The sequence below is a fragment of the Cephus cinctus genome, unplaced genomic scaffold, assembly GCF_000341935.2.
Source record: "Cephus cinctus unplaced genomic scaffold, Ccin1 Ccin1_scaffold0690, whole genome shotgun sequence".
NCBI lineage: Eukaryota > Metazoa > Arthropoda > Insecta > Hymenoptera > Cephidae > Cephus > Cephus cinctus.
This window is the reverse complement of record NW_014333313.1, coordinates 586833-609326: the sequence shown is the minus strand read 5'-3', so window position 1 is coordinate 609326 and position 22494 is coordinate 586833. Positions and strand designations below refer to the sequence as shown.

The following is a 22494-nucleotide window of genomic DNA, read 5'->3' as shown; positions in this document are numbered from 1 at the left end:
TATAAATACTAATCGACCTACCATTAATAACCTCTTGTCTCTTCTTCTCAGAATTACTGAGACGTGCAAGTACGTCCTCGGGAACACTCTGACTCCAGTCAGGAGGATCAGGTTCGACGTCCACATCGCTGTCCCAGGACGTCGATGAGTTAGCAGCTGTGACTGCGGGATGCACCTGTTCCAGACTGGTGCTCGGACTATCCAGGCTCCTCGTGGACAGACTGCTGTTCGACGAACTGCCCGCCGAGTTTCCAGGAAACGTTCCGGAAGCCTCGGAGTCACTGAAACCAGTCCTACAGTCAATCGTTAGCGGATCCTCATTTGCACGACGTGAAACTACTCTGCCGACAGTCTCATCTGTCCTCAAAAAGACGAGCGCAAAGATACGAGGTAAAGATTCAATATAAAAAGGTACATGAAAAAAAAAATTATTAAAGACATTCACATAGTGAAAAGTAATATATTAAGTGAAACTATGAAAGCTCATGACACCCTGGCAGCGTACCCAACAAATATTACAAAGACCAGACTACCAGGGTGACATTTACCAGTAATATCCTTCTAGGACATAAATAAGATACCTATAGAGCATTTCATAGCTGACGCAAAACCGTCGCCTTTATACATTCCTCAGACTCTCATCTCCATTGTCCTAGCAATCTCCCAGAAAGCATCTTCAAATCTCAACTCAAAGAACCGTTCAGAATACGTCTGCCAGCATGAAGGTCCATGAGAAACTTAAAAAATAAAAAGCATTCGTCAAAGTACCTTTCCGATCGTGACCGTCGCTCGCCGACAGCCAGCGTCTTGGCCGTCGCGACGCCGCGCTGATCGTCGTCACTGTTATCATTGAGATTCGTACACTTCTTAAGACTATCGTTCATCCGTTCAACAGACTCCGTCTGGTTTACAGGACTGGGGATATTCTCGTCCGTACGTGAATGGGATCGAGGACGTCCTCGTCGTGGGCCACGTTGTTTCATCCCTTAGCCTCAAAAGGCTTCTAAAAGAAACGATCCTTCGTCACGACGTCTACGACGCGCCAAGCACGCAAATAGACCTCGTAATTCCGAGCGTCGCGTCAACCCTTTACCAAGCAATATTTTTTTCCTTTTTTTCCCTCGACAAGCACACAGCGTCCTTTTGACATTTGGTATAACAGAAGCCTCCCTAATTATTTCACTGTTTCACGTAGTATCGACCCTCTGACGGATATCACGACAATGGGCGTCGCGACGCGTGCGTCCCCTCTCCCTTTCCTCTCGCGAAAGCGATTTACATCAACAAGCTATTTATGATCTACGCGAAGATATTGAGCCCTCTGGATGTTAATGCCGAGACTTTGCATATCCGGTAGAAGCGACGCCACGTTTATCTGTCGTTCGTCCGACGCCGACGACCAGACGTCGTCAAAGATGTCATTTGAGCAGCCGTTGACATTGAATTTATAGCGTATCAGCCGACGCGTACAGACATCAAAGAGAATCGGCCGAGCGTCGGTTGACCAATGGGAAAAACGTGGATGAAAATCTTTTGGTTTTTTTTCTTTCCAGGTATCTTCCAGGAGGTGAATTATTTTTCTGGATGATTTTCAATGATGATAACTAATTGAGAACAAAAAAAGAAATGTATGAAAATACGAGCGAGATAGCCAAGTACATACAGGTGTAACATTTCCTATTTACTCTTGGATGAATAAGAGTAAACCGATAACCCAATAGAAGTCAGGGACACTCCACGAACAATGACTAGTCGTGCGGCCCGAGCCTGAAGAATCATCACAACCGTTACACCCTCTAGAATGTATTATCGACGCATAAGTAAATTCACGAGAATAGTATCACGAGGAACCGTGCCGAACCCTAATGCCACTCCATTAACCGGGATAAAGTTCACGGCGCCTCCCGACGTGGCCCAGTAAAGATCGAGGACATTTTCTCAGTCACGAGTGCAAAAGGCGCCCGACAGATGCCACGAGAGAGCACGGACTTAAATAAACGTGATGAATTAACAAAAAGTTCTCGTTCAACGTGGGCGAAGACTGAGTAATTTGATCGAAGAAACACATGCGACCACTGGTTATCCTCAGAGCCATTCTGCAAAACGGTATCCATTTGGCAGAACAAAGAAGAGCACGTTAATTATTAATAGAAAATTAACAAAAAAAAAAACACTGCTCGATCTTTAAGAAAAGTTAAACGACCCTCGAGAATCTTATCAAAGTCGCTTGACCCCTACGTGATTCTAGCGAAGCTTTGCCACGTCTACTTGTCGATATTATAAGTTTCCGGACGAATTACAGAAGCCCGTTTTCGTCCAGGTAAGCGTCAATCGGTGTAACGCGTAACGTGGCAGGTGTGTTCGCGCGACAGAGACCGGAGGCTGAGCCTATCAAAGGTATTGATTTGAGGCTATCGATTGCTTCGGAAATAAAGGCCAAGACGTCTATCTCCGGCCTTCCTATCACTAGGCCCATTCGCGTCCACCTCGCGAGCGCCCTTCCTCACGTTGATAACGATCGCCGCTATTTTATCCTTGTTCTCATCGTGTTCCCAACTTTCGTGCCAAGTCGCCGTCTCTCTGTACCAAAAATCTCCTCGGAGCGTTTAAGTCTAGGAAACAGAATGAAAGAGTGTTAAAGATAATAAAGAGCAGAGAACGTCACAGTTCGGTTAATTAGATTTGTATTAAAAATTGTCATTTCCTTTTTTCCCAATCTTCTTTACCCATCCATTTCATTCCATCCCGCTTATGACGTTTCACGCTGAAAACCCTCAGTAACAAGCTCCCCTTGCACACCTAATCGACCATGGCTTCTACATCGAGTTCACTGAATAAAATAATTTAAATTACACGATAGCCGACTACAAGTCACCTGCATCCAACCTGTGTATTTCTAATGACGATACAACGGAGAAGGAATCGATAACCGACCTAGTGACAAATACAACGTGAACTCGAACGAGGCACGAATCGATAACAACGCTCATGCACTTTGACTCCCGAGGGAACATCTTTTAATCGGCCTCGGTGCAGTTGGCTAACGCAATTCGCACGTTAGGTCTGAATGTCACTCCGGCTGAATAGACAGTCGCGTACGTTTTATCGTAATTGACAAGGGAGAAGCTCGACACAGTTCTTGTGCATAGAAGGAAAAAAGAGTTTCTGTTACGTTTATAGAAAAATTGATTAATTTCTTTTCACCTGCCCTCGTTCTATTCTTTCAAGTAATTCTCTGGCTGGATGGAGAGCAATGCAGCTTCGTAACGTTCCCTTTCAATGGATGAACAAATAAATGATGGCGCATAGGTAAATAACGTATCGATATTCTACACGTCCGTCATTCGATTCACATCTCTATTCTTGGTATGAAAACAAAAAGCTAACCTAACCTCGGCGTGCCGTTGGTACGATCATCCGATAATCAATAATCGGAATAACTCCATGCAGACTCTATGGAAAGCCAGATCGTAACCGTTAGGTAAGCTCGTTGGGGAATCCTTCAAAAGTTCAACGTAACGCCCTGGCAATTCGTATCCCCTTTGCTGAAGCGTGAGATATTATTCCGACGAAGGATAAATAACACGCGAAACGATCTTGACGAATGTTTCTGCTTTTGATTTTTTTTTAAGATACCGGAAGTTGTCCCTCTCTCGTTGGAATACCAAGAACTGTCCGTATCGTTTAACTTGGCAGAACCGAACGAGGCGATTGATCCGTATCGATCGATCGATTTGTAAGTCGTCGATCGCGGATCGATACTTAACATTGAGCGTCGTAACATCTACGAGTCGGTATTAATAAGTTTCACAGGGGGTGCGACTGAACCGAGAGATAAAAGTGAAAAAAGAAGAAATAATCTAGAGGCTATTTATGGCAACTGTTTGACCATAGCTGCCGGCTTTGATTACGAGCACCCGACGTGCCTGTGCATTAACGTTTATTTATTTAAGAACCGTGTCAATCCTTTTGCAATAACTCCACCTCCGCGCCCTCCCTACCTCCTCTTGCAACAACACCTTTCACACGGGCGACTGAATTCCACTTACTGTAATAACTAAAACTTAAAGAAAAATAAAATAAAGTCAATCCAAAACAAAATTTTACCTCGACAACGCATTCTCTCGTATGGGTATAAAAATAGTCATTAAGTATTCCCTACAGACACTGGATATAATAAGAGCGTCAGTGTCAGCCTACTTTTTAAACTATCTAATTACACCGAACGTCAATTTCCGTTACTTCACACTGAGACCCAGAGTACAGAACGTTAGTAAAGTTCTTAAGCGATTAATTAAGGTAAATGATATTCACGGCTCTCCGTCATACGGAATAAAGGTAGCCAAAGGATTGGTTAAGGGTAGTACATAGGCACCTATTGCTCCTAGCGACAGTTCTGATTACATGTACAAGATTGACGCGATACTCCGTCGACGCTGCGAAATTGCGAATTAACTATCCACGTCCGCGGAATTGAACGTTTAACGTCAAACTGACGAGCAGCTATAGGCACCTAATACAACGTCGAACCAACAGCGAGGAGTCTGCGCATTTCACACAGTGTACTTAGTCACCTTGGCGGCGCGTTCTGCCAAAAAATCTATAGCTAAGGTCCGAAGGCCGAGGGAAATACCGAGAGCTCGAAAAAAAAATACAAACAAAAATTCATGAAAAATTTTAAGTAGTAGAACGCGTTCTTGAATCGGGTGCCAATCGATACAAAACATACGAAATAACCCAAGGCTCGTGGCTTATGGATCGAAATATCGAATTCTAATAAAATCCGGTACTGTACGAGGTCGTTTCGCCGGTGGATACTATGTACATATTTTTTTTTTTTAAATTTACATCCCTTACTGCTGTCTGCACGATCAGACGCCATGGTGTCTGCAGAAAATGCTTATTCGAGACTCCCGAGATACGACGATAAATTGTAAACATACAACTGTTATGAGAAACTTGATAAACCAAGTAACTGGCTACAATTAAGTAATAACTTATTCTATTATCTTATTTAAGACTAGTGCGGATACCAGTAGCGTACGTCGAACGGTACTTGCGTATGATTTGGCATAGGAACAAACGTGAGTAACATGTCGATGTCTAGCGGAATTAAATACAGCAGACCAAGCAAGGAAACGCATGCGAAATCCAGTCACGTCTTCCATTTCTACACGCTGTTGACAATTGGTCGAGCCTAAGCATTTCGACGGTTAATTAATCGCCGAACTAAGATCGAAGCGATACCAGAGAGAGATTGCTAGAGAGCCAACAGAGAGAAGATCTGGATTCCTGGAAGACAACTCACTTCGTTTTGGAGAGATTCGGGTCGCTGGTTTTTCGTTTCTCGCGCAACTGTCGCTGTAATGAGAACGAAGTCAATTATTAAATATACAGGATCAACCGTCTAATGGATATACGCGTGAAAAGAGCCTTAAGGATTCTCATTGCTATTCGCATAGGCAGACTAGAGCTGAAGATTAAATGAGTCTGGCTCGGAGCTGGTTACGACAAGCGTTTATGAAACAAGAAGTGAACACTTGAATGCGTGTGAGAGAGACAGAGAATCTCAATTACTCCTTATCACGAATAACTATGCAGAATGCAACGCCGAATCCTCTTTGTGAAAAATCATGAAAAATTATAGCTCACCTTGTGGTGTAACCGCTCCTTGTAACTTTCAGACCTGTTTATGTTTGACGTCTTTGGCTTACTGGAAATATTTTGCTGCACCCTATGTAATCGTAATATCAAAGCGTAAATTAATGTCTATATAACGTAAAGTAAAAGACGAGTCGACGTGATAGCACGCGAAGTAAGCAGCCCGAGTTACTTCGTAAGGACAGAAGTTCGAGCATTGGCGCCAGGGCCGTGACGGCCTTGAAAAATTTTCTAATGAACGATAAACGCGCCACGTTGAGAACGTCGATAAGAAAAACAAAAAAGTCACAGACCGAAAAGTACGCGGTCTCTATTTCTCGGGGACACATCGATACGTACGCGATTTCGAGAAGTTCGTAGCTAACAATTTTATCCATACAAAAATATACTTCATTTACTACAACTGCCTGGCGCGTTTACTCGATTGATACTGAGCAAACAGCGTTGAGGATCCGGTACTTGGAATTTACAGGAACTTTTACGATTGTTTGTAAAAGCCAGCAGGGGCGTGAAAGAGAGAGAAGATCCTCACCCATAACCAAGGCAGCCAACGTACAGACAGTTAACGCGCGTGCTCTTGCACGTGGCCCACTTGATTAAGAATTACTAATTGATATCGCGTTATACACTCTATACGTAGAGACCTCTAAATCAAACCCGACCAAGGTGGTAGGTTCACGGATAATAAAAAAAAAAAAAAAAAAAAAAAAAAAAAAAAAAAAAAAAAAAAAAAAAAAAAAAAAAAAAAAAAAAAAAAAAACGAAAAAAAAAGAATGCCAATAACAAAGGAAGATACGTCACTCAAGCACTGGCAAAACAATGAACCACTATGAATGACTACGATAAGCGAATCGTCGTGGCCTGATACGAGAGGAGGGCATGTACCGAAGAAACGAAGTTGACAAGAAATCATGCAATGACGAATCAACGGGTCCATCCCATAAACGTGCGTCACGTCCTTCGAGCCAATAAATGAATTCTCTTCGATTGATCGTCGCGACTACGAAATTTCTTCTCCCTGTCTTCTTCGGTACAGACCACCGCCAATCACGTGCGCAACATACATTTCAGAAATGTCCTCCCTCGACGAGGGATCGTCCATGCTATCGGCGTGATCGCCAGCTCCGCCATAAGCGGAAACGCGTCCCCTTTCGCTGCTGCTGCGTGCGTTTCCTGTTGCTCCGCCTCCGCGATGCTCTCCTGAAATCACACGAACAATACGTCGTTATTAGATATGAACCGAAAGGTGCATTCAGAATGTAAAAAAAAAAAGTCAAACGACCAAGTGATACTGGCACTGTTCCAGGAAGAGACACAGCGATCTGACCAGATGGAGTCTTGGGTATGATCTGGAGTCAGTGAAGCCATACAAGAGTATTGGAATCTTTTGAAAGACAAGGTCGCATCCCGGGGCCACAATGCATTCTGGCATTTGGAGCCTGAGACCGTACCCGGCAGCTGAGTTTTGAAAGGGGGTTAACGGTTTTCAATGAAAATAAGAAAGCCATCTGGCGGAGGGTGGTGGGGAGGTAGTAGACTGGAACATTTAGTTCGGGGAAACGTGTCCGGTACTAAGGGTACGGTCGAAGAAGAAGAGGGTGAAAGAGGAAAAAAAAACCATGTTTCAAAGATAAAAATCAATTGGAGCCAGATGCACTCTGCAACACAATAGGAAATTCCTCCGGAAAATACATGACCAGGATTCGTTTCAGCAAATGCGAATTTTCCACTGGTCCATTTAATCCGCGATATTTCTGAATTCAGTTGCGCGTGCTTGTGGACATAGCTGCGTGCATGCGTGTTGTGTATTTGGAGAAAGAGGAGCGGGGAGGGTCCGGTTGGGGTCTGGGGGTAGGAGCTTAGCCGGCTACGTGCATTTCGCAGGTTCTGCATAATTTGCTAGGAGGGGTTGAGGAAATTTTGCAAAGCACGCTCCTATATATATATATATATCGAATTCCATTACGTTGGGGATACGATCTCTGGAGGGACTGGCCAGACTCCAAATATCTTTTTCCATACAGCGCCTTATCACTGGCTGTAAAGTGCGGTAAACACTAGAAGCAATTCCGATGTATGGTGAAATAGTTTAAATATAGAAAGTTATATCTATATATGATCGGCATGGAATATGTCTGGGTATGTGAGACGGGAAGGGGCGAAGAGAAAGAAAAAGAATAACAAGTCATAATAGTCTTTGACTCAGTGAGAGGACGAGACGGTATTACTGAACGGATGGCAGGGTGCGAGGGGGAGAGGGGTCGGAGGGGGAAGAAATTCTGTGTATTTGGTTTCCGGCCGACGGCGACACACGTAAATTTCTATCTAAAAATACGCGAATGCTCGAGTTCGAGCTTTTCCTACATGCACGTGTCGCGCATGTACCCGTCTAATCCTGGGAGGCAGCGATTAAGGCTCCGTTCACATGGCGCGGTGTTTTCACGGCGCTGCCGAAACGGCAAAATGGTAGGGAGGAATTTCAAAATCTCACGCGATACTTCTTAGTTGTGTATAGGAAGTTGGGCAAGGCGAATTTTCTAGCAGAGTCGAGACTATAAATTCGCGTCAAGAGAAACCACGTGTGGTTCAATCGTGACGCGAGCCAAACAAGGCTGACTTGTGTTTTTACCATAGTTTTTTTTTTCTTTTTCATTCTATCTCCGTCTCGTCAAAAAATTTCCAAAGTGACGGTATTCTCGGCCACGATAACTCGTCTTGTTCTATCTTCGAAAAATAATTATATTGACGTCTTATAAGATTTTGATAAGTACGAGCGAGTGCGATCGGCAAGCGTCAATTTTTCCAAAAATTTTACGAACCGTGTAAAAACTTTTTAGCCGAAACGAAGTCGATTGTTATCAGCGTCAAAGTAGATAACACGATAATTCTCTGTAGCAATGCTCGCCGACACGTTAACAGGCGTGAAGTCAGCAACGAAACTACAATATGGCGTTCCTTGTGTCAGTGCGATATATATTTTGAAAATAAAGTTTTTTTTTTTTTTTTTTTTTTTTTTTTTTTTTTTTTTTTTTTTAACAAAACACGAGTATAGTGCAAAGATTACCAAAGTTGACGGATACATGAAAAAATATTTTTTTATTAAATTAATTGACGATTCGGACAATCGACCTAATTTTTTATCGCTCGAAGGACACGAAATTTTTTACGTCACGACCAAAGTGTTTTAACGAACCTGCGTTATTCCCTGCGAGATCCGTAAATATTTCTTGCTGACCACTCTCCGCAGTGTCGTTCAAGGAATCCCCATCACAATTTTCACTGCCCTGCTTGACATCCGTCAAAGACGATGGACCAATACGGTCCAGATGTATTATGAGACCGGAGAGGACGATGTCGTTCGGGCCACAGACTCTGGATCTGACGCCTTCAAGAGTCTCCCAAACTCTGCCGGCGATCGTGCTCTTAACGTGTGGACGCGTCTTGAGTATCTTTGGTTTTGCCTTTTTAGCTACTTTATTGTCTCTGCACAGTTTCTCGGGCACCGTCGACAAACCTACGCCTGAGCAGAATCGTCGTTTCTTTCGTTTCTCGAAGCACAAAAAACCAGTACGGGTCTGTTTCGGTTGCTCGGCGAGCATCCGACTCAGCCAACACTTATACAAATGTCGTCTCCTAGTGAATTTCATGAAATCCGGCACACTTACGGCTTCCGCTATTCACGATCGTATCGCGTTAACACTATACAGACGCGCCCTATACGTTAAACGGTTTCATACTCTTCGGAAAAAAAAAAATTAAAAAATTTCACCCACAAATAAAATAAGCAAAATCGATCTATGGTCGCAAAGCATGCATCGGTCATTGATAAGAAATCGGATATAGATCACTGTCAAATTTCGTCACGTCGATCAATCGATCCAAGCGCAAGCCGTATTTATCCTTGCCGAATTTCACGTTAACTTCACAACTTATTACCATCCGACTTGAACTTCCGGTGGAGTCTGTTCCGACACTTCTCGGACGAGAGTCTGAGGTTACTGAAACTGCTGATCAGGGGTGAAAAGTTTGTCGAGGGGTGGGGCGAAGCCCGTTCCCCCTCCAGTGTATCTTGCAAATGTATTTCCAACATGTGCAGACTTTTTGGTCCCGGACCGAATTTTCGTTCCACGCTTCTTCCTCCTATCAACTCGACCACCAAGACCCTAACGCCTCCTTTCTGGCGCTTCGTTTCCTTCTGACTCGCGCACCGCGCTTCCGGTACTTCCACTAGCGACGTACGAAAGGGATCCCCCTGTATAACAAATCCTCCAGCTAGAAATCGACCCCCTTGCACGATCCTGTCGCCAAGGCACAAGGCAGACAGTCAAAATCCAATAGATCCGCGCAGAAGGCACGACGTTACAAGACTGTCAAAATCAGAACTGAAAATTCTCTCGGTATAGACATACAATAGAACCAGTGGAGTTGGACGGAGGGAGGATATACCCAGCCTGTCAGAAATATCAAAGAGCGAACGACAGAAATGAAACTTCCGGTGAGAATGAAAGCGAGTGTAAATGGAAGCTGCTCGAGCTTTTTCCTTGATAAACAAAAATGAGAGACACAAAGGAGTATCGAGAGAAAATAATATACTGCTACTTTGATGAGTAAGAGTAATTGAACGGTGTTGGAAAAAAAAAAAAAAAAAAAAAGAAACTTCGATCTCAAACGTCAATCCATATTACGATAGTACAACGTATAGATATATATACAAATAGATTAGACAGAGACGCCACGATCAGTCAATAATAATCGATATTATTAGTTTTCGTCGATTTAACATAACTGAACGTAGCTTCAGTTTTTTCTTTGACACTTCGATCGATCGATATTAACTTTACTCTCTGACGGCACAAATCGAATTCAAAACGATCGGTTCACGTGTAATTTATTATATTACGGGTGAACGAGAGACAGACCGTCGCGACGCCGACGCTGTTCGTCGACTTCAAAGCGCGCGATGCACACTGGGAACAGTTGAACTGTGAAATGTGTTTCGTGGAGTTTAGTGCGGTTTAACCGACCCGACGATGCTGATAGAGGCCTGATATTACTGGAGGGAGTGCGTAGACGGGAGTCAGGGCCGTAACAATAATTACGGGGTACACGAGTCAAGTAATGGTACGAAGGCGATACCGTTTGCAAATGTAACGATGACTCAAAAAAAGAGCAAATTAACAATATACACATACAGTAATTCCCCGCGTGGTAAAAATCACGTTTTATCCTTCAGGGCAAAAATTTTTATCAAGGATCGTCATAGACGCTGTAAAGTTGACAGAGAAAGATAAGCCAGAGCTTATCGAAAGTGGTTTTCCGTTGTTGCATTTCAATGCTATTACTAAGACTGAACGGATGTTACTAAAGTAAAGAAAAAAAGTATATTCACTTAAGAAGCGTTCGTATAGTAGAGTCTCAAAGAGAAGGAAATTTTGAAAAATTTATCCTAATTATTATTCCATTAGAGAACTAAGGACGTAAAGTGAACGTTAACGTTTCTTTTTTTTTTTTTCTATACAAAGAGAAACAGCGAGACCAGGAACTGACGTCCATTTCGATTTACGACGCTCTGCCGGTATATGAGAAGCGTTCATTAGGGTACACGTAATGGACGTAGGGCGCCTTAAGTAGATAGTTACGTGAATGGCCAGCTGGCGATATACAACGTTTGGTATCGGAATTAATATTCCCGCGAAGGAATAACCTTGAACCACGTACATATGTGCTACCTACAGTGTATCGGGAGATAGCGCCAAAGCCGAAACGCCGAAGGAGGAACGCACGAGCATCGGGTCTAACGTTAATTAAATTAATTGACTCTACCATTAATTGTCGTCAGCTGATACAACAGTCACCTTCACGTGTGTCATGCTACAGTGAATTTTAATAATGTCTATTGTCTCTAGATAAGGTTATGATTATTTTTTACTGATAAATTCTGCCGGTATCGAGGAGGATTCGGCACATTTGACTTCCGAAGCCAATCGGCTGCTGGCACTGGACCAAAGATCATCTCGTGCTTACGTCAGACGTATGTTAAAACATGTCAAGTCCATGTAAACTTCGATAAATAACTTTTACGAGTTTTATTGCCGCTCTGCAAAATGGCATTAGTGGGCATGATATTGGGACTGGCAAGAATTTTACTTTTTTTTATGAGTATCGAATTTGAAAACAAACTGGAATTGATGTGTCGATACGTCGATTCATTATTTTTATGTGAATCTTCGTTACGCTGTAAACAAATCGGAAGTCGTTGAAGTCACGTGCTAAATGGCAATACCCAGGTACCACGAGGACGATTGGTAAGCATCTGCATGATTTTTTACGAAATTCCCATCTTCGTCGCAGTGGGTAATGCGTTTTTTAATTATCTTGGATTGACTTACCGGTCTCCTCGAAATAAATAAACCATTTCGCAGCATTAAGTAACTCCGAGTGCACTGATGCTTTTCGGGAAAGTCGATTTTTACGTGATAGAGACATAAAATGTTTCGTGTATCAACGACACTCGCCACTCATCGTACAGATGGTACTGGCGAAATACGAAAAAGAAACACGAGATTCCTTCGATATCGAATCGTGTTTGATCGTATTTGCTTACTGCTCTATATCTGATGTAGATAATTGAAACGTCGATATGGATACGACGAAAGTCCACACGACAGTTCATCATCAGGATTTCATTGCCATGATTACGGCAACAGACGTGTTTGTGGAAGAGTTTTTCATTGGAACAGGTAAAAGGAATAATTAGTGATCTTCTTCGAGATGAAGGATGAATGTTTGGTTCTAGATATAAATAAAGTGTATATGCAGGATGACGAGTGGAATGATTAATGTACGTATTAATAAAACTCACCGTTCTCCCCATCCGTCAGGACGCCCATGTCGTCGTCATTCCTCTTTAATCGGTCGACTAAAACAATAATAATTGTGGCTTCGTGAGACAATTTTTAACGATAACTGTGTAATTTTTAGCGTTCATTATCTCATCGAAAGTTATCGTGGAGGAAATGTCATTGTTTAAATTATTATTGTTTATGGGATACAAGTGAAGCGTTATCGCTTGTATATAAATAATGCTGATATCCTTTGACTGATAAATCCATTCGGCTCTGAAGAAGACTAGGTAACATGATAGTAGGGTAATTAAATTTCTGCATATTGACATTGTATACTCACTGTGATGCTGGGGTGGATGCTGGGGATGATGATGATGATGCGAGGAAGTTTTTTTGTCCGACCGGATGCGCTCCATCAGCTTGCTGATTCGATCCCTTTCCTTTCTAACCATTGGCCCAGGACAGTTCTCCTCAACTACCCGCACGCACTGACGATGCACACTCAGCGAGCAATCTATGCCCAAACATTTCAATGATAATGATTGGTTTACATCGTACCCGCAAATAAGTGTCTAGATACATTGTGCAGACTCTCCCCATATTTCTTCTACTACCTAGACAGATTACATAACATATGCCAAAATACGTTAGAGTTTCGACTAGAAAACATACGTCTGTCCGCCTTTACGTACCGCAACACTGATAACCTTGAGGACCGATGCCCCCAATAATTAGTTGACAGTGATTACAGTATGTGACCGTAAAGTATTGTTGAGCTACAAAGTGATGACCCCTGACCGTCATTTTTCGCGTTTTACCAGTGAGCAGCCGCGCCTTGATATTCGATTTGTCTTTCGCAACGAAGGTGGGTACCCGATCAAGAGACACTGGTCGTACTTGGAAAATTTTCGTTAATATCGTCGCCAGACCAGCTGCCGTTGTAAACTGACGAAGATCGACTTGGTCCTTTTCGATGTCCTCCCTACAAAATTCATCAAAGTCACTTCGCATTAGAGATTGTAATACCCCAAATGTCCTGGAAACATTCCTGAGGTCCTTTGAACGTGCACTTTGCAATTGTATTGATACTCACAGATAGGGTTCCATCTTTGGTAAAAGGTACGTCTCGATGATTTTCGTCTCTCTAGTCTTGTCAGATGCACTTTCGTCCAGCTGAGCGTCACTCGGCCCGAATAAAGTGCCCAGACCGGCTGTTCTCTTCTGTTGAAAATCCGCCAGCTGTTCGTTCAGTTCCTCCTTCGCACGTGTCCTCGCCTTCCAGAATATCTGAAGTACACAGGTGCGAGAATAGTAAACATAATGCTCGTTTTCACGCGGAATCCCAATGTAAACTCACCTTTCGTAATATCTCCTCCTTGTCGGACTCCTTCAAGAGGACATCGTCGATTTCGCGAGCAACGTTCTCGTCCACGTTATTCAGTCGCAGGGGCTGCGTAAACAGACATTCGTATTTATTACATTAGCCAAACCGTACAAAACGTCACCAGCCGAATAAGCGAATAAAATACTCACAGCACCAGGTACTAGAAAGCTTGAGTGTATCTCATAAGCCCATTTTCTCATCTCTTTGGCGTTGCCCTCCTTATACAGATCCGTTACCAAGTAAAATAACTGAAACACGACGACACAAATTATAAGAAAGAACGCCGTCGATACTAACCGAAAGCAGTTATCTCAGTTCGTTGGAAAGTCAAATTTGAACAAATCCAATGCATAACTGCATCTTCAGACCATGTAAAATAAACCATTCGCGTTAGACAATCGCTGAAAAATCCCAATGACTGTCGCAAACACACAAATCCGCAAAGTACCGCCAGTAACGGCCAAGAGATAGAATTGACCGCGGGTCATCAAGAAAAGTATATTACACAATAAATCCATAGAGCGATAATAAGAAAGCGGTAAAGTACAATGATAGCATTGACTTACCAGACTGGAGGGGTCACTGTTTGACAGGACATAATTAATAAATACAGCAAGATGCGCATGGTGTTCCCATAATCTCGATAGCGACTTAAACGGGCCGTGATCTTCCAACTGTCCCTGTCAAAATATCAATCATTTTATTGACATAGTGAATCTGGCACACGACCCTGACCACTTCGTGCTTATTCGCTTAACAGCTTACCACTTCTTGATCACTCATATCGTCGTCTTCCATGGACATGATCGGCTGCTGAAGTGGCGGTAAACCGGGACTGCTCTCATTCGCTATTATATGACGTGGCGGCGAGACGGTGACGTAGCTCTCGAGTACACTCTGTGAAAAAGTAAGAATTTCATTCCTTGCGTGTACGATGTGAGAGAGAAAGAAATGAAGAGAACATGCAGCGTAACAAAGCAACAGATACAAATGAACTCGTCGCATCGGCATTACAAGAACTTACGTCGTTCAACGTGGAGGAAGAAATGTCAGTTCCTGGACTGGGTATAGGATAAGGCGGCGGAGGTGTTCCTGGCGGAGTAACGTGTGGAGGATCATCCAAATCGATTCCGCTATGCCGACCAAGTTTCGGCGGCGAAAGATCGTTCATCGACTCGGACGCTATCAGACGTCGGCTCGCTTCGGATGGTGATATCATTGTCGCGCCCAACTGTTCAGGACTCGATTTCGTTCGTTGATGCTTATTCAGGGAGCTCAGGGAACCCAGATTCGCACCCTGCGAAAACTATAATGGACTGAGTATATATTCTGTTCTCTCCGACGTTTCAAGTTCAGCGATAAGGGACTTCCGAAAATGATAAGACAGACAGATGCGGCAATTAATCATAAAGAACGGCAACGAACTTTTAACAAAATTTTTAAGGAATTTGACGAACCACATTAAAAATCGATACCGCGCTCGCGATCGACTTAAGAATCATCTTCTGAGAAGTACGCGAGGAGACTTTTTTTCCCATTTTTTTTTTTGGTCTACCAGAAAAGTTTTACGGGTTAATTCGAAGATACAAATTATATAATTTATCACTCCCGTGTATGACAGTACACCGTTAATACTTTATTTACATTAGTCAATACCAAGTCTTCTCGTCTTCCTTAGATAATAATGTTAGGGATATACAAATCGACACAGATGATTATTACATTAAGCGTTGGATAAGTATTTGAAGCATGTGTGTTCAGTGTATGACAATTGATAAACAATTTTTAACCTAACCTAACATCAAAACAAATTTCTCGTATTACCAGCAACATAGCATTCGCCTCTCGCAGGCTCGTGTACTTCAACAAATTCGTACCTGAGATACAATGAATACAGTAACGGGTCTTGTGTTTCGGATAAAGACTACAGTACCTGCGTACAATCCCATTCGATAGTTTAACATGAGAATAAATAAATAGAGACAAATCAAATAGGATAAGGATTGAAGACACTTTCGCGAGACCAACGAACACAAGAAAGTACAATTCGATGATGATTAGGTGATTAGACTACTTACAGAGTTAGGTATGCCGTGACTGGTGTTGGGGGGCGTTAAATGAGTCAGCAGTTGTCGCTCCAGCTCCGACTGAACTATGTTGTGCGTGTTTGAGGGTGGTGGTCGGGGTGGCAAAGGAGGCGGTGAGAGAGTTTGCATGGAGAGGGAATTGCGAGAGGGCAGGGGCGGCGGTACGTCGCCAGGGTTGCTGCTCAAAGGCGAATAATGCCCAGGAGAGGACGGGGTGTTTGTTACCAACGAGCAAAGCTGTAAGAGAGACACAACAAAAGCAGGTTATGTTAGGTTAGCAAAAGCCTATAAAAGATACGCACACCATTTACCTTGGACCACTTACGCACCGACTTAATGACGGTTACGCAGAGGCGCTTAGTATTGTATCCCTATGCTATTACTTGTATCCTTACTGACGCAAGAAAACTCCGACAAGGGGGGGGTACTTGTGTTACTGTGAATTATCACTTTCGCGGAATTACAATTAACACCTAAAATTTTCTGTCTGATATACATGTATATACACAGGGTGCAACAGGACAGTAGTTTTTTATGAAGGCTTATCGCATAAGGATTTGGCCAGTTATTGACATGTACTTTTAAAATTAAATCGTGAGACTTGAATATTCAGGCTCTGGCCTGTCGAATGCTTACTCCTCAAAGGGGAAAGCCCCAGCTGGATGAATATGTATCTTTAAGCGTTATTGGACCAGGCACCATTGTATTGGATAAGGTCAACAGGCTATACAGATCCGTTATATAATACTTTGACGTCTTGTGATCTTTGTAAATGGTATACCTGTCCAAATTTCCCAGCATGGTGCTTCGTTCAATGGGTCTGTCGAGTATATAGGTAATATAGGTGTGTATATATATATATATATATATATATATATATATATTGTATATGACAAATGATAATAATCCAAACCGATATGTAAGCGTGTCACAAAAGCGATTTGGTACCAATTGAAAACGGACCTGGTCGTTGGCAGTGATGGCATCGAGCTGCTCCTGCAACGTGCGCACTCTTCTCTCAGCCCCAGCAAGCTCAGCCTGCAGCGTGGCGGTGTTGTTAACATGTCCAGCGCCAGCTCCGGCTTTTGCAAGTTCGCTACGTAGGTTTTCGACGTAGCTCTTCTCCTTTTCTAACATCAGCTGAAACGTGTGAGCACGTTGCGTCTCCAACTGCCGTTTCTTCTCGTGCTGTAACGTCCAGAGAAAACGATCCAGGAATTACAATGAGGCGACAGGATTTAGGTTGAGACGTAACGAGAGACTCTGAGACTTGAGAAGTTGAAACGTAAGTATAAACAGATGAAGAGATCAAGTAAGAAGCATGAGTATAGTAAGAAAAAGAAGAATAAAATGTTAGAGAAAAAAGAATTGCATAACGTCACGGAAGTGTCAAAAAGAAAAGAAAAATAAGTGTGCCTTACGTGTCGCGATAGCAGCGGCGAGACTGGAGCCATCCACGTTTTCTGTGTTAGATGAAAGCGCGAGGAAGTAATGGGAGGTGAATAAGAAGAAGAAGAAGAAGAAGAGGCAGCAGCATTATCAAGAGAAGTAGAAGGACAGCAGATAGAAGACGAAGAAGAAGCAGAGACAAGAGTCGAGCGTGAAGATTCGTTAGGCTTGTGTGAGTCGCGTCTCAGGAATGCAACGGGGTTGCGGAACTTCCGGTTGGGACTAGGACTTACGTCGACGGGTTGGGGCCCGGTAATACGTGCGTTATATGGCGCACCGCCCGCAGGTGCCGTTGACGCCCTGTGAAGGGACGTCGTCGCGGGTTGCGGCGGTGACACCATGGTGGAGCCGGCCGACAGGCTGGCTGGTCGCTGATGTTGCTGACCCGTGAGGCCAACTTGCAGCCCAGCTGCAACTGGCTTCTGCTGCACCGTCAAAACCACCTGCGTCGAGGCTACAAAACATAAGTTCAAGGACGTCGGATTAGTCATCAGATATTTTTGCATGGTTATAAAGTGCGCGCGCGCGCGCGCGCGACCTCGTTGGAAAATTTTCAGAGAGACCGTCTTCTAGCACCACGTTATACAACTGAGATTACGAAGTGGGTCAACGTGAGTCCTGCTTGATTTACAAATTGAAAGGCGAAAAAAAAAATCAAAAAGGAAAATCACAATTAACCCAGCAGAGCTCTTTTCCCGTCTCGTATCCAGAAGACCCGAGACTCTAATTCCGCCAAGGTATAAATATTTATATCTCCCTGGCGATTATCTCGCTCGTGTGACGTACGAGTGAACGTCCTGACTTCAGCGAAACGTAATCCAAGCGTGCACCGAGTCTCGAATTCCGAATGTAAGCAGCAGCGTCTACGGATGAAGTCGTATACGATAACGATGATCTCCCCATCGGGTACGTGAGACCTTACGGATACCAAATCCAGAGGTTCGACGTGCTAACCAAGTGGAAGACGCAGCCGTGAAACGAGGTACGATCCGCCGTGTCTCCCGGACGATACGGAATGGCTGAGATATATCCCCGCAATGAGTCAGACACCGGGTAGGTCCCGTAAGGCGGATACGCACTGCCAATTCACCGTATCGCTATACGGATAGTATAATCTAATGTTAGTAATAAGACCAACACCATCGGGCATTATTAGATATTAGGAAAGCGCACTCTATACGACGAGATAGAACTGGGTACCCAAATAAAGCTCCACGGGAGCTTGGTCCCAGGCCCGTTTCAGGTCGTACGTCGTGGGCGTTCTCATGTAGAACGATGGGGGTTGTTTACTGGGAAATAGAAAGAAACGGGGATACGTTAAGACCGTGGACACACGTGTGAACGCCGGTTGGATATTTTCGCACGGGCCGATCGCGCGTATTCGACAAGCCGTGAGAGACTTGATCTTGTGACTCGTAAGCGTTCAAAAGACACCGCGACGCTCGGCGTCCCTCGCGAAACTGCGTAAAACCAAGCGCAACGCCTTAGGAAATCTCGCGTGGCGCGGGCGTTACACGACGTTCGCACGGGACTCGTACCGAGAACCCCAGGACCAGGTGGGTATTAATATGAATGACGAGGTCCAATGTTTACAGATTTACATATGACTATACAGCATCACGGTCAAACTATTGCTGATCCATGATCATTGGAGAGTGAGAGGATGAGCGTGGAACGACGGAATGGGGATGGCGCTGAGACAGAGATAGACGGAGACGATCGAGCTGGTACATATGGGGTGACGCTTCAAATTTACGACTGTCACTCTGGTATCCCCTCTGGTACATAACAGAGATTACGACGTTCGCCGAGATCCTGCGTCGAGCACGCTGATAAGGAAAGCTTTACGCGATCCTCGCAGGCGTAACAGGACTTTAAAGATAGTCTTGTGGGATCGTTTGAATTTTATCTACATCGCCGTCGACCTGGCTCTTCGACCGCGTATACAGTCGGTACGGTTTAACCGTGTCGCTGGATCGGCACCTCGTTTCCGTCGTTTGAGAATCTCTGCTTTACAGGAAGGCCAGAAAAAAAGAGTCGGAGAGCAAGCCAGCTCAGCGGTTATTTCCATCTTTTGTATCGTGATTTCTTAGACGGAGGAATTTCTCGATTTCGAAAAACTGGAAAAACTCTTCTTTCGAATCACAAAATTCCTCGCGACTACTTTTACCTTTCGCGTACACTCGAATTGTGCAACGATTCTCAATTAACAACATTCTGAATATTCCCAACCGGGCACGGTTAATCGTAATGCGGTAGACAATGAAAAAAAAAAGATTTATAAATATTCGTACGTTGCAAATAAAGAGCACAAAAAAAAATCGGCGATGCAAGTGATGCGCTCGAAGTTTATAAACAAAATCAGACATTGTAACCGTAAACGATAAACAAAGCGACAAAACCATTACAAACGTCGAGGTCACGCAGTGGTACGCGCTAATACGTATACAATAATTTCACAATGCATCGACAATCATCTTTAAATCCGAATAAATGATAAATCGTTAAATTAAATACATCCGTAACATCCCAACGGACTATCGTCACTCACCACCCATTTTCATGTCCCAAACAATGAAAGCCAAGTCTCCGGTCGCAAGAAGGAATTCTCGCATCGTAAAAAAAGTCTCCGAAAAAGAATCGTAATACCCAAGGAGTTTGACTCATTGTTTGAGGGGCTTTCGCATTTGTACGTGCTAGGAATTGCCGTGGCCCCAGAGATGCAGGTATGCATCCGACGTACAATAAAGTAAGATAGAAAAGCGAAACAGTCACCGCTATAAACTCACATGCTTACATCACTAGAGCCTGGGGCTTGTATAGCTATACAGATATATTCTATACATATATATATATATATATATATATATATATATATATATATATTGGCAACACACAAAGTAAGGACAACGTTAATCGCATTCAACGTTAAATGCGCGCTTCGAGCCAAGGAACGATATTGAAATCGTGAGGAGAAGCCACCGGTATAAAATTCTTTTTGCAGTCTACGTCGGTGACGTTCGAAAGAAGAAAAAAAAGCGTCTTCGCTCGACGTGGCGCGTCGTCCTCCTCCGTCTCTATGCACCGTTGTCTGTCGCAACTGGACGCTTATCGTAGCGCCGTCTGCGACAAGGCGTCTACGTCAATATACATCTGAGGAGTCGATGAGAATATTAATCAGTCCAAGGGATATATGAGTTTACTCACATTTGATCAGATCCACAACGTCGGTATGCGTCGACTGCATCACGTTCACGCCGTTCACCTGGAAACACGAGAGGAACGTGTGTAGCTGACATAGAAATGAATAACAAGAGTCTTATGAATTTCGATTCGACAGGACCCTCGAAGGACGTCTCCTCGAAGCTCCAGACTACTGTCCAGTAAGAGTATACGAATTCCGCGAGAATTATCTTTAATTATCGTGTACGTTGTGACAAACAGCTACGCGTTATACATCCGTACTTTAACGCACTTTCCTCTTGAGATAGTGGCCTGTTTGCCACGTTGTTAGAAGCCCGACGGTACTACACGAGCCCCCCGTGCATTTACACAGTTACTATACCAGTCAGAAGTAATCGTATTACACTGAGGTATATGAACGTAGAATAAAGCCGTGACGGTAGCCTGAAAGTGGCACGAGCTCCAATACTCTTAGTGCAACCGAACGAAGGCAAAAATTTGACGTACAGAGCTTCGCCACTGGAGCGTCCAGTAGATACGTGAAAACAGTCTAACCAAATGAACGCACCTTGATTATTTTGTCGCCGGCATGTAGGCCGGCCCTCGCAGCAGCACCACCTACAAAACACATAGATTTCAATGTTAGGTAATCAATAGACTCGATACGTGCTGCACGATACGCTTGCTTCCTTGGGGATCCTCGTGTAGCATGCAGCGAGGTTAGGCAGGAGTGAGGTAGGAGCAATGAGCGTTTAGGGAGTCTAATTTGTTACTAGGAGGATGATCCAGAAATTCCGGAAGCTCGTGATCGGATGGATATGGGTTAGATTCTGAAAGAATAAACAGTTGGGTAATGTTTAATGAAATTAGCGGGAGAATATGCTGTTATCGTTATAACTAATCGTAAATATTAATCAACCCTTAATGGACGAAAAGAAGGTCGTGCGTGTGAGCATGGGTGACCATGACAACAATGGCTGCACGCATCCTCTAGGAAGTTAACGGTTAATGCACGTACCTTCCTTGACAGATTGTACGTATACGGGATTGTCGCCGGAAACCTTCATCCCGTATCCGGCATCATCCTTGTAGACGACCAGGGTGGCAACCGGTGCAGGTTCACCCCCGACGCCGCCACCACCACCACCGGCGCTGCGTCGCAACGCCGTCGTTCCATTCATCCCTTACGGTCACCTCCTCCTCGGCTCTCTCTCTCTCTCTCTATCTCTCTCTCTCTCTCTCTCTCTCTCTCTCTCTCTCTCTCTCACCTCTGCTGATGCCGACCAACCGGTTGTCCTGCAACAATGACATCGGTAAATACGCGTCAGGGGTTCTCCGAGCGGAGTACAAGAGAAATACGAGGAATAAGTATCCGAGGAAATAAAAAGCTACGGAACCGGCAAGGACTTACGCCGCGATTAGTGATTCGCCTTGAGACTCAAAGTCGTACGAGTCACCCGTTAGAAGCGGCGCGTCGGTCGGTACTTTCGGATTTAAGGGAGCGTGTAACCGGAAGCATGTCGTGGATACGCGAATTCACGAAACGTAGGAAAAACTGTACGGGGAATGAAAAATATGAATAAATAAAGAACGAACGTAACGCCGCTAGAAATGGGCCGAGATGTGATCGTCGGGCCGAGAAACCGTTGAAAGGCTTTGAGCTTCCAGGAAATCCCTTGCGCGGCCGCGTTCCAGAAAGTTGAACGCTAGGCCGTCGGGTACCAGGTACGTGTATTTTGAGCGTACGCTAGAAGCGAATTGAGATGGCTTCTTGCGAGGAGCTTTGATAATTGACAATGGAATGGTCTTGCGGAGTCCTCTCTCGGACGAAGGATGTCGGTGAGCTACGCAGAGGGGAACCAATTGGAATTGAGAAAATAAAAGG

General features: G+C 44.0%; 1 protein-coding gene across 9 annotated transcripts in view; it reads right to left on the bottom strand.

The window, feature by feature from the left end:
* The window catches only part of LOC107269837 (rho guanine nucleotide exchange factor 11), a 30736-nt gene that overhangs the window by 4297 nt on the left and 3945 nt on the right, over positions 1-22494 (bottom strand). The window contains exons 2-20 of one of the 9 annotated variants that reach the window (XM_015744148.2): positions 21628-21905; positions 21178-21227; positions 20634-20691; positions 17660-17880; positions 16941-17165; positions 15969-16214; positions 14915-15196; positions 14656-14787; positions 14457-14570; positions 14040-14138; positions 13864-13956; positions 13600-13793; positions 13199-13488; positions 12847-13020; positions 12524-12580; positions 6726-6861; positions 5653-5734; positions 5309-5361; positions 22-293 (exon numbers count right to left, since the gene is read on the bottom strand). In XM_015744148.2, coding sequence (XP_015599634.1) covers positions 22-293; positions 5309-5361; positions 5653-5734; positions 6726-6861; positions 12524-12580; positions 12847-13020; positions 13199-13488; positions 13600-13793; positions 13864-13956; positions 14040-14138; positions 14457-14570; positions 14656-14787; positions 14915-15196; positions 15969-16214; positions 16941-17165; positions 17660-17880; positions 20634-20691; positions 21178-21227; positions 21628-21790 — 2941 coding nt within the window. In that variant the 5' untranslated portion in view covers positions 21791-21905. Of the gene's footprint in view, positions 1-21; positions 294-5308; positions 5362-5652; positions 5735-6725; positions 6862-12523; positions 12581-12846; positions 13021-13198; positions 13489-13599; positions 13794-13863; positions 13957-14039; positions 14139-14456; positions 14571-14655; positions 14788-14914; positions 15197-15968; positions 16215-16940; positions 17166-17398; positions 17638-17659; positions 17881-18212; positions 18598-18626; positions 18898-20633; positions 20692-21177; positions 21228-21627; positions 21906-22494 lie in introns of those variants that run through there. The other 8 variants (XM_015744150.2, XM_015744153.2, XM_025087154.1 and 5 more) reach the window with 8 other exon arrangements.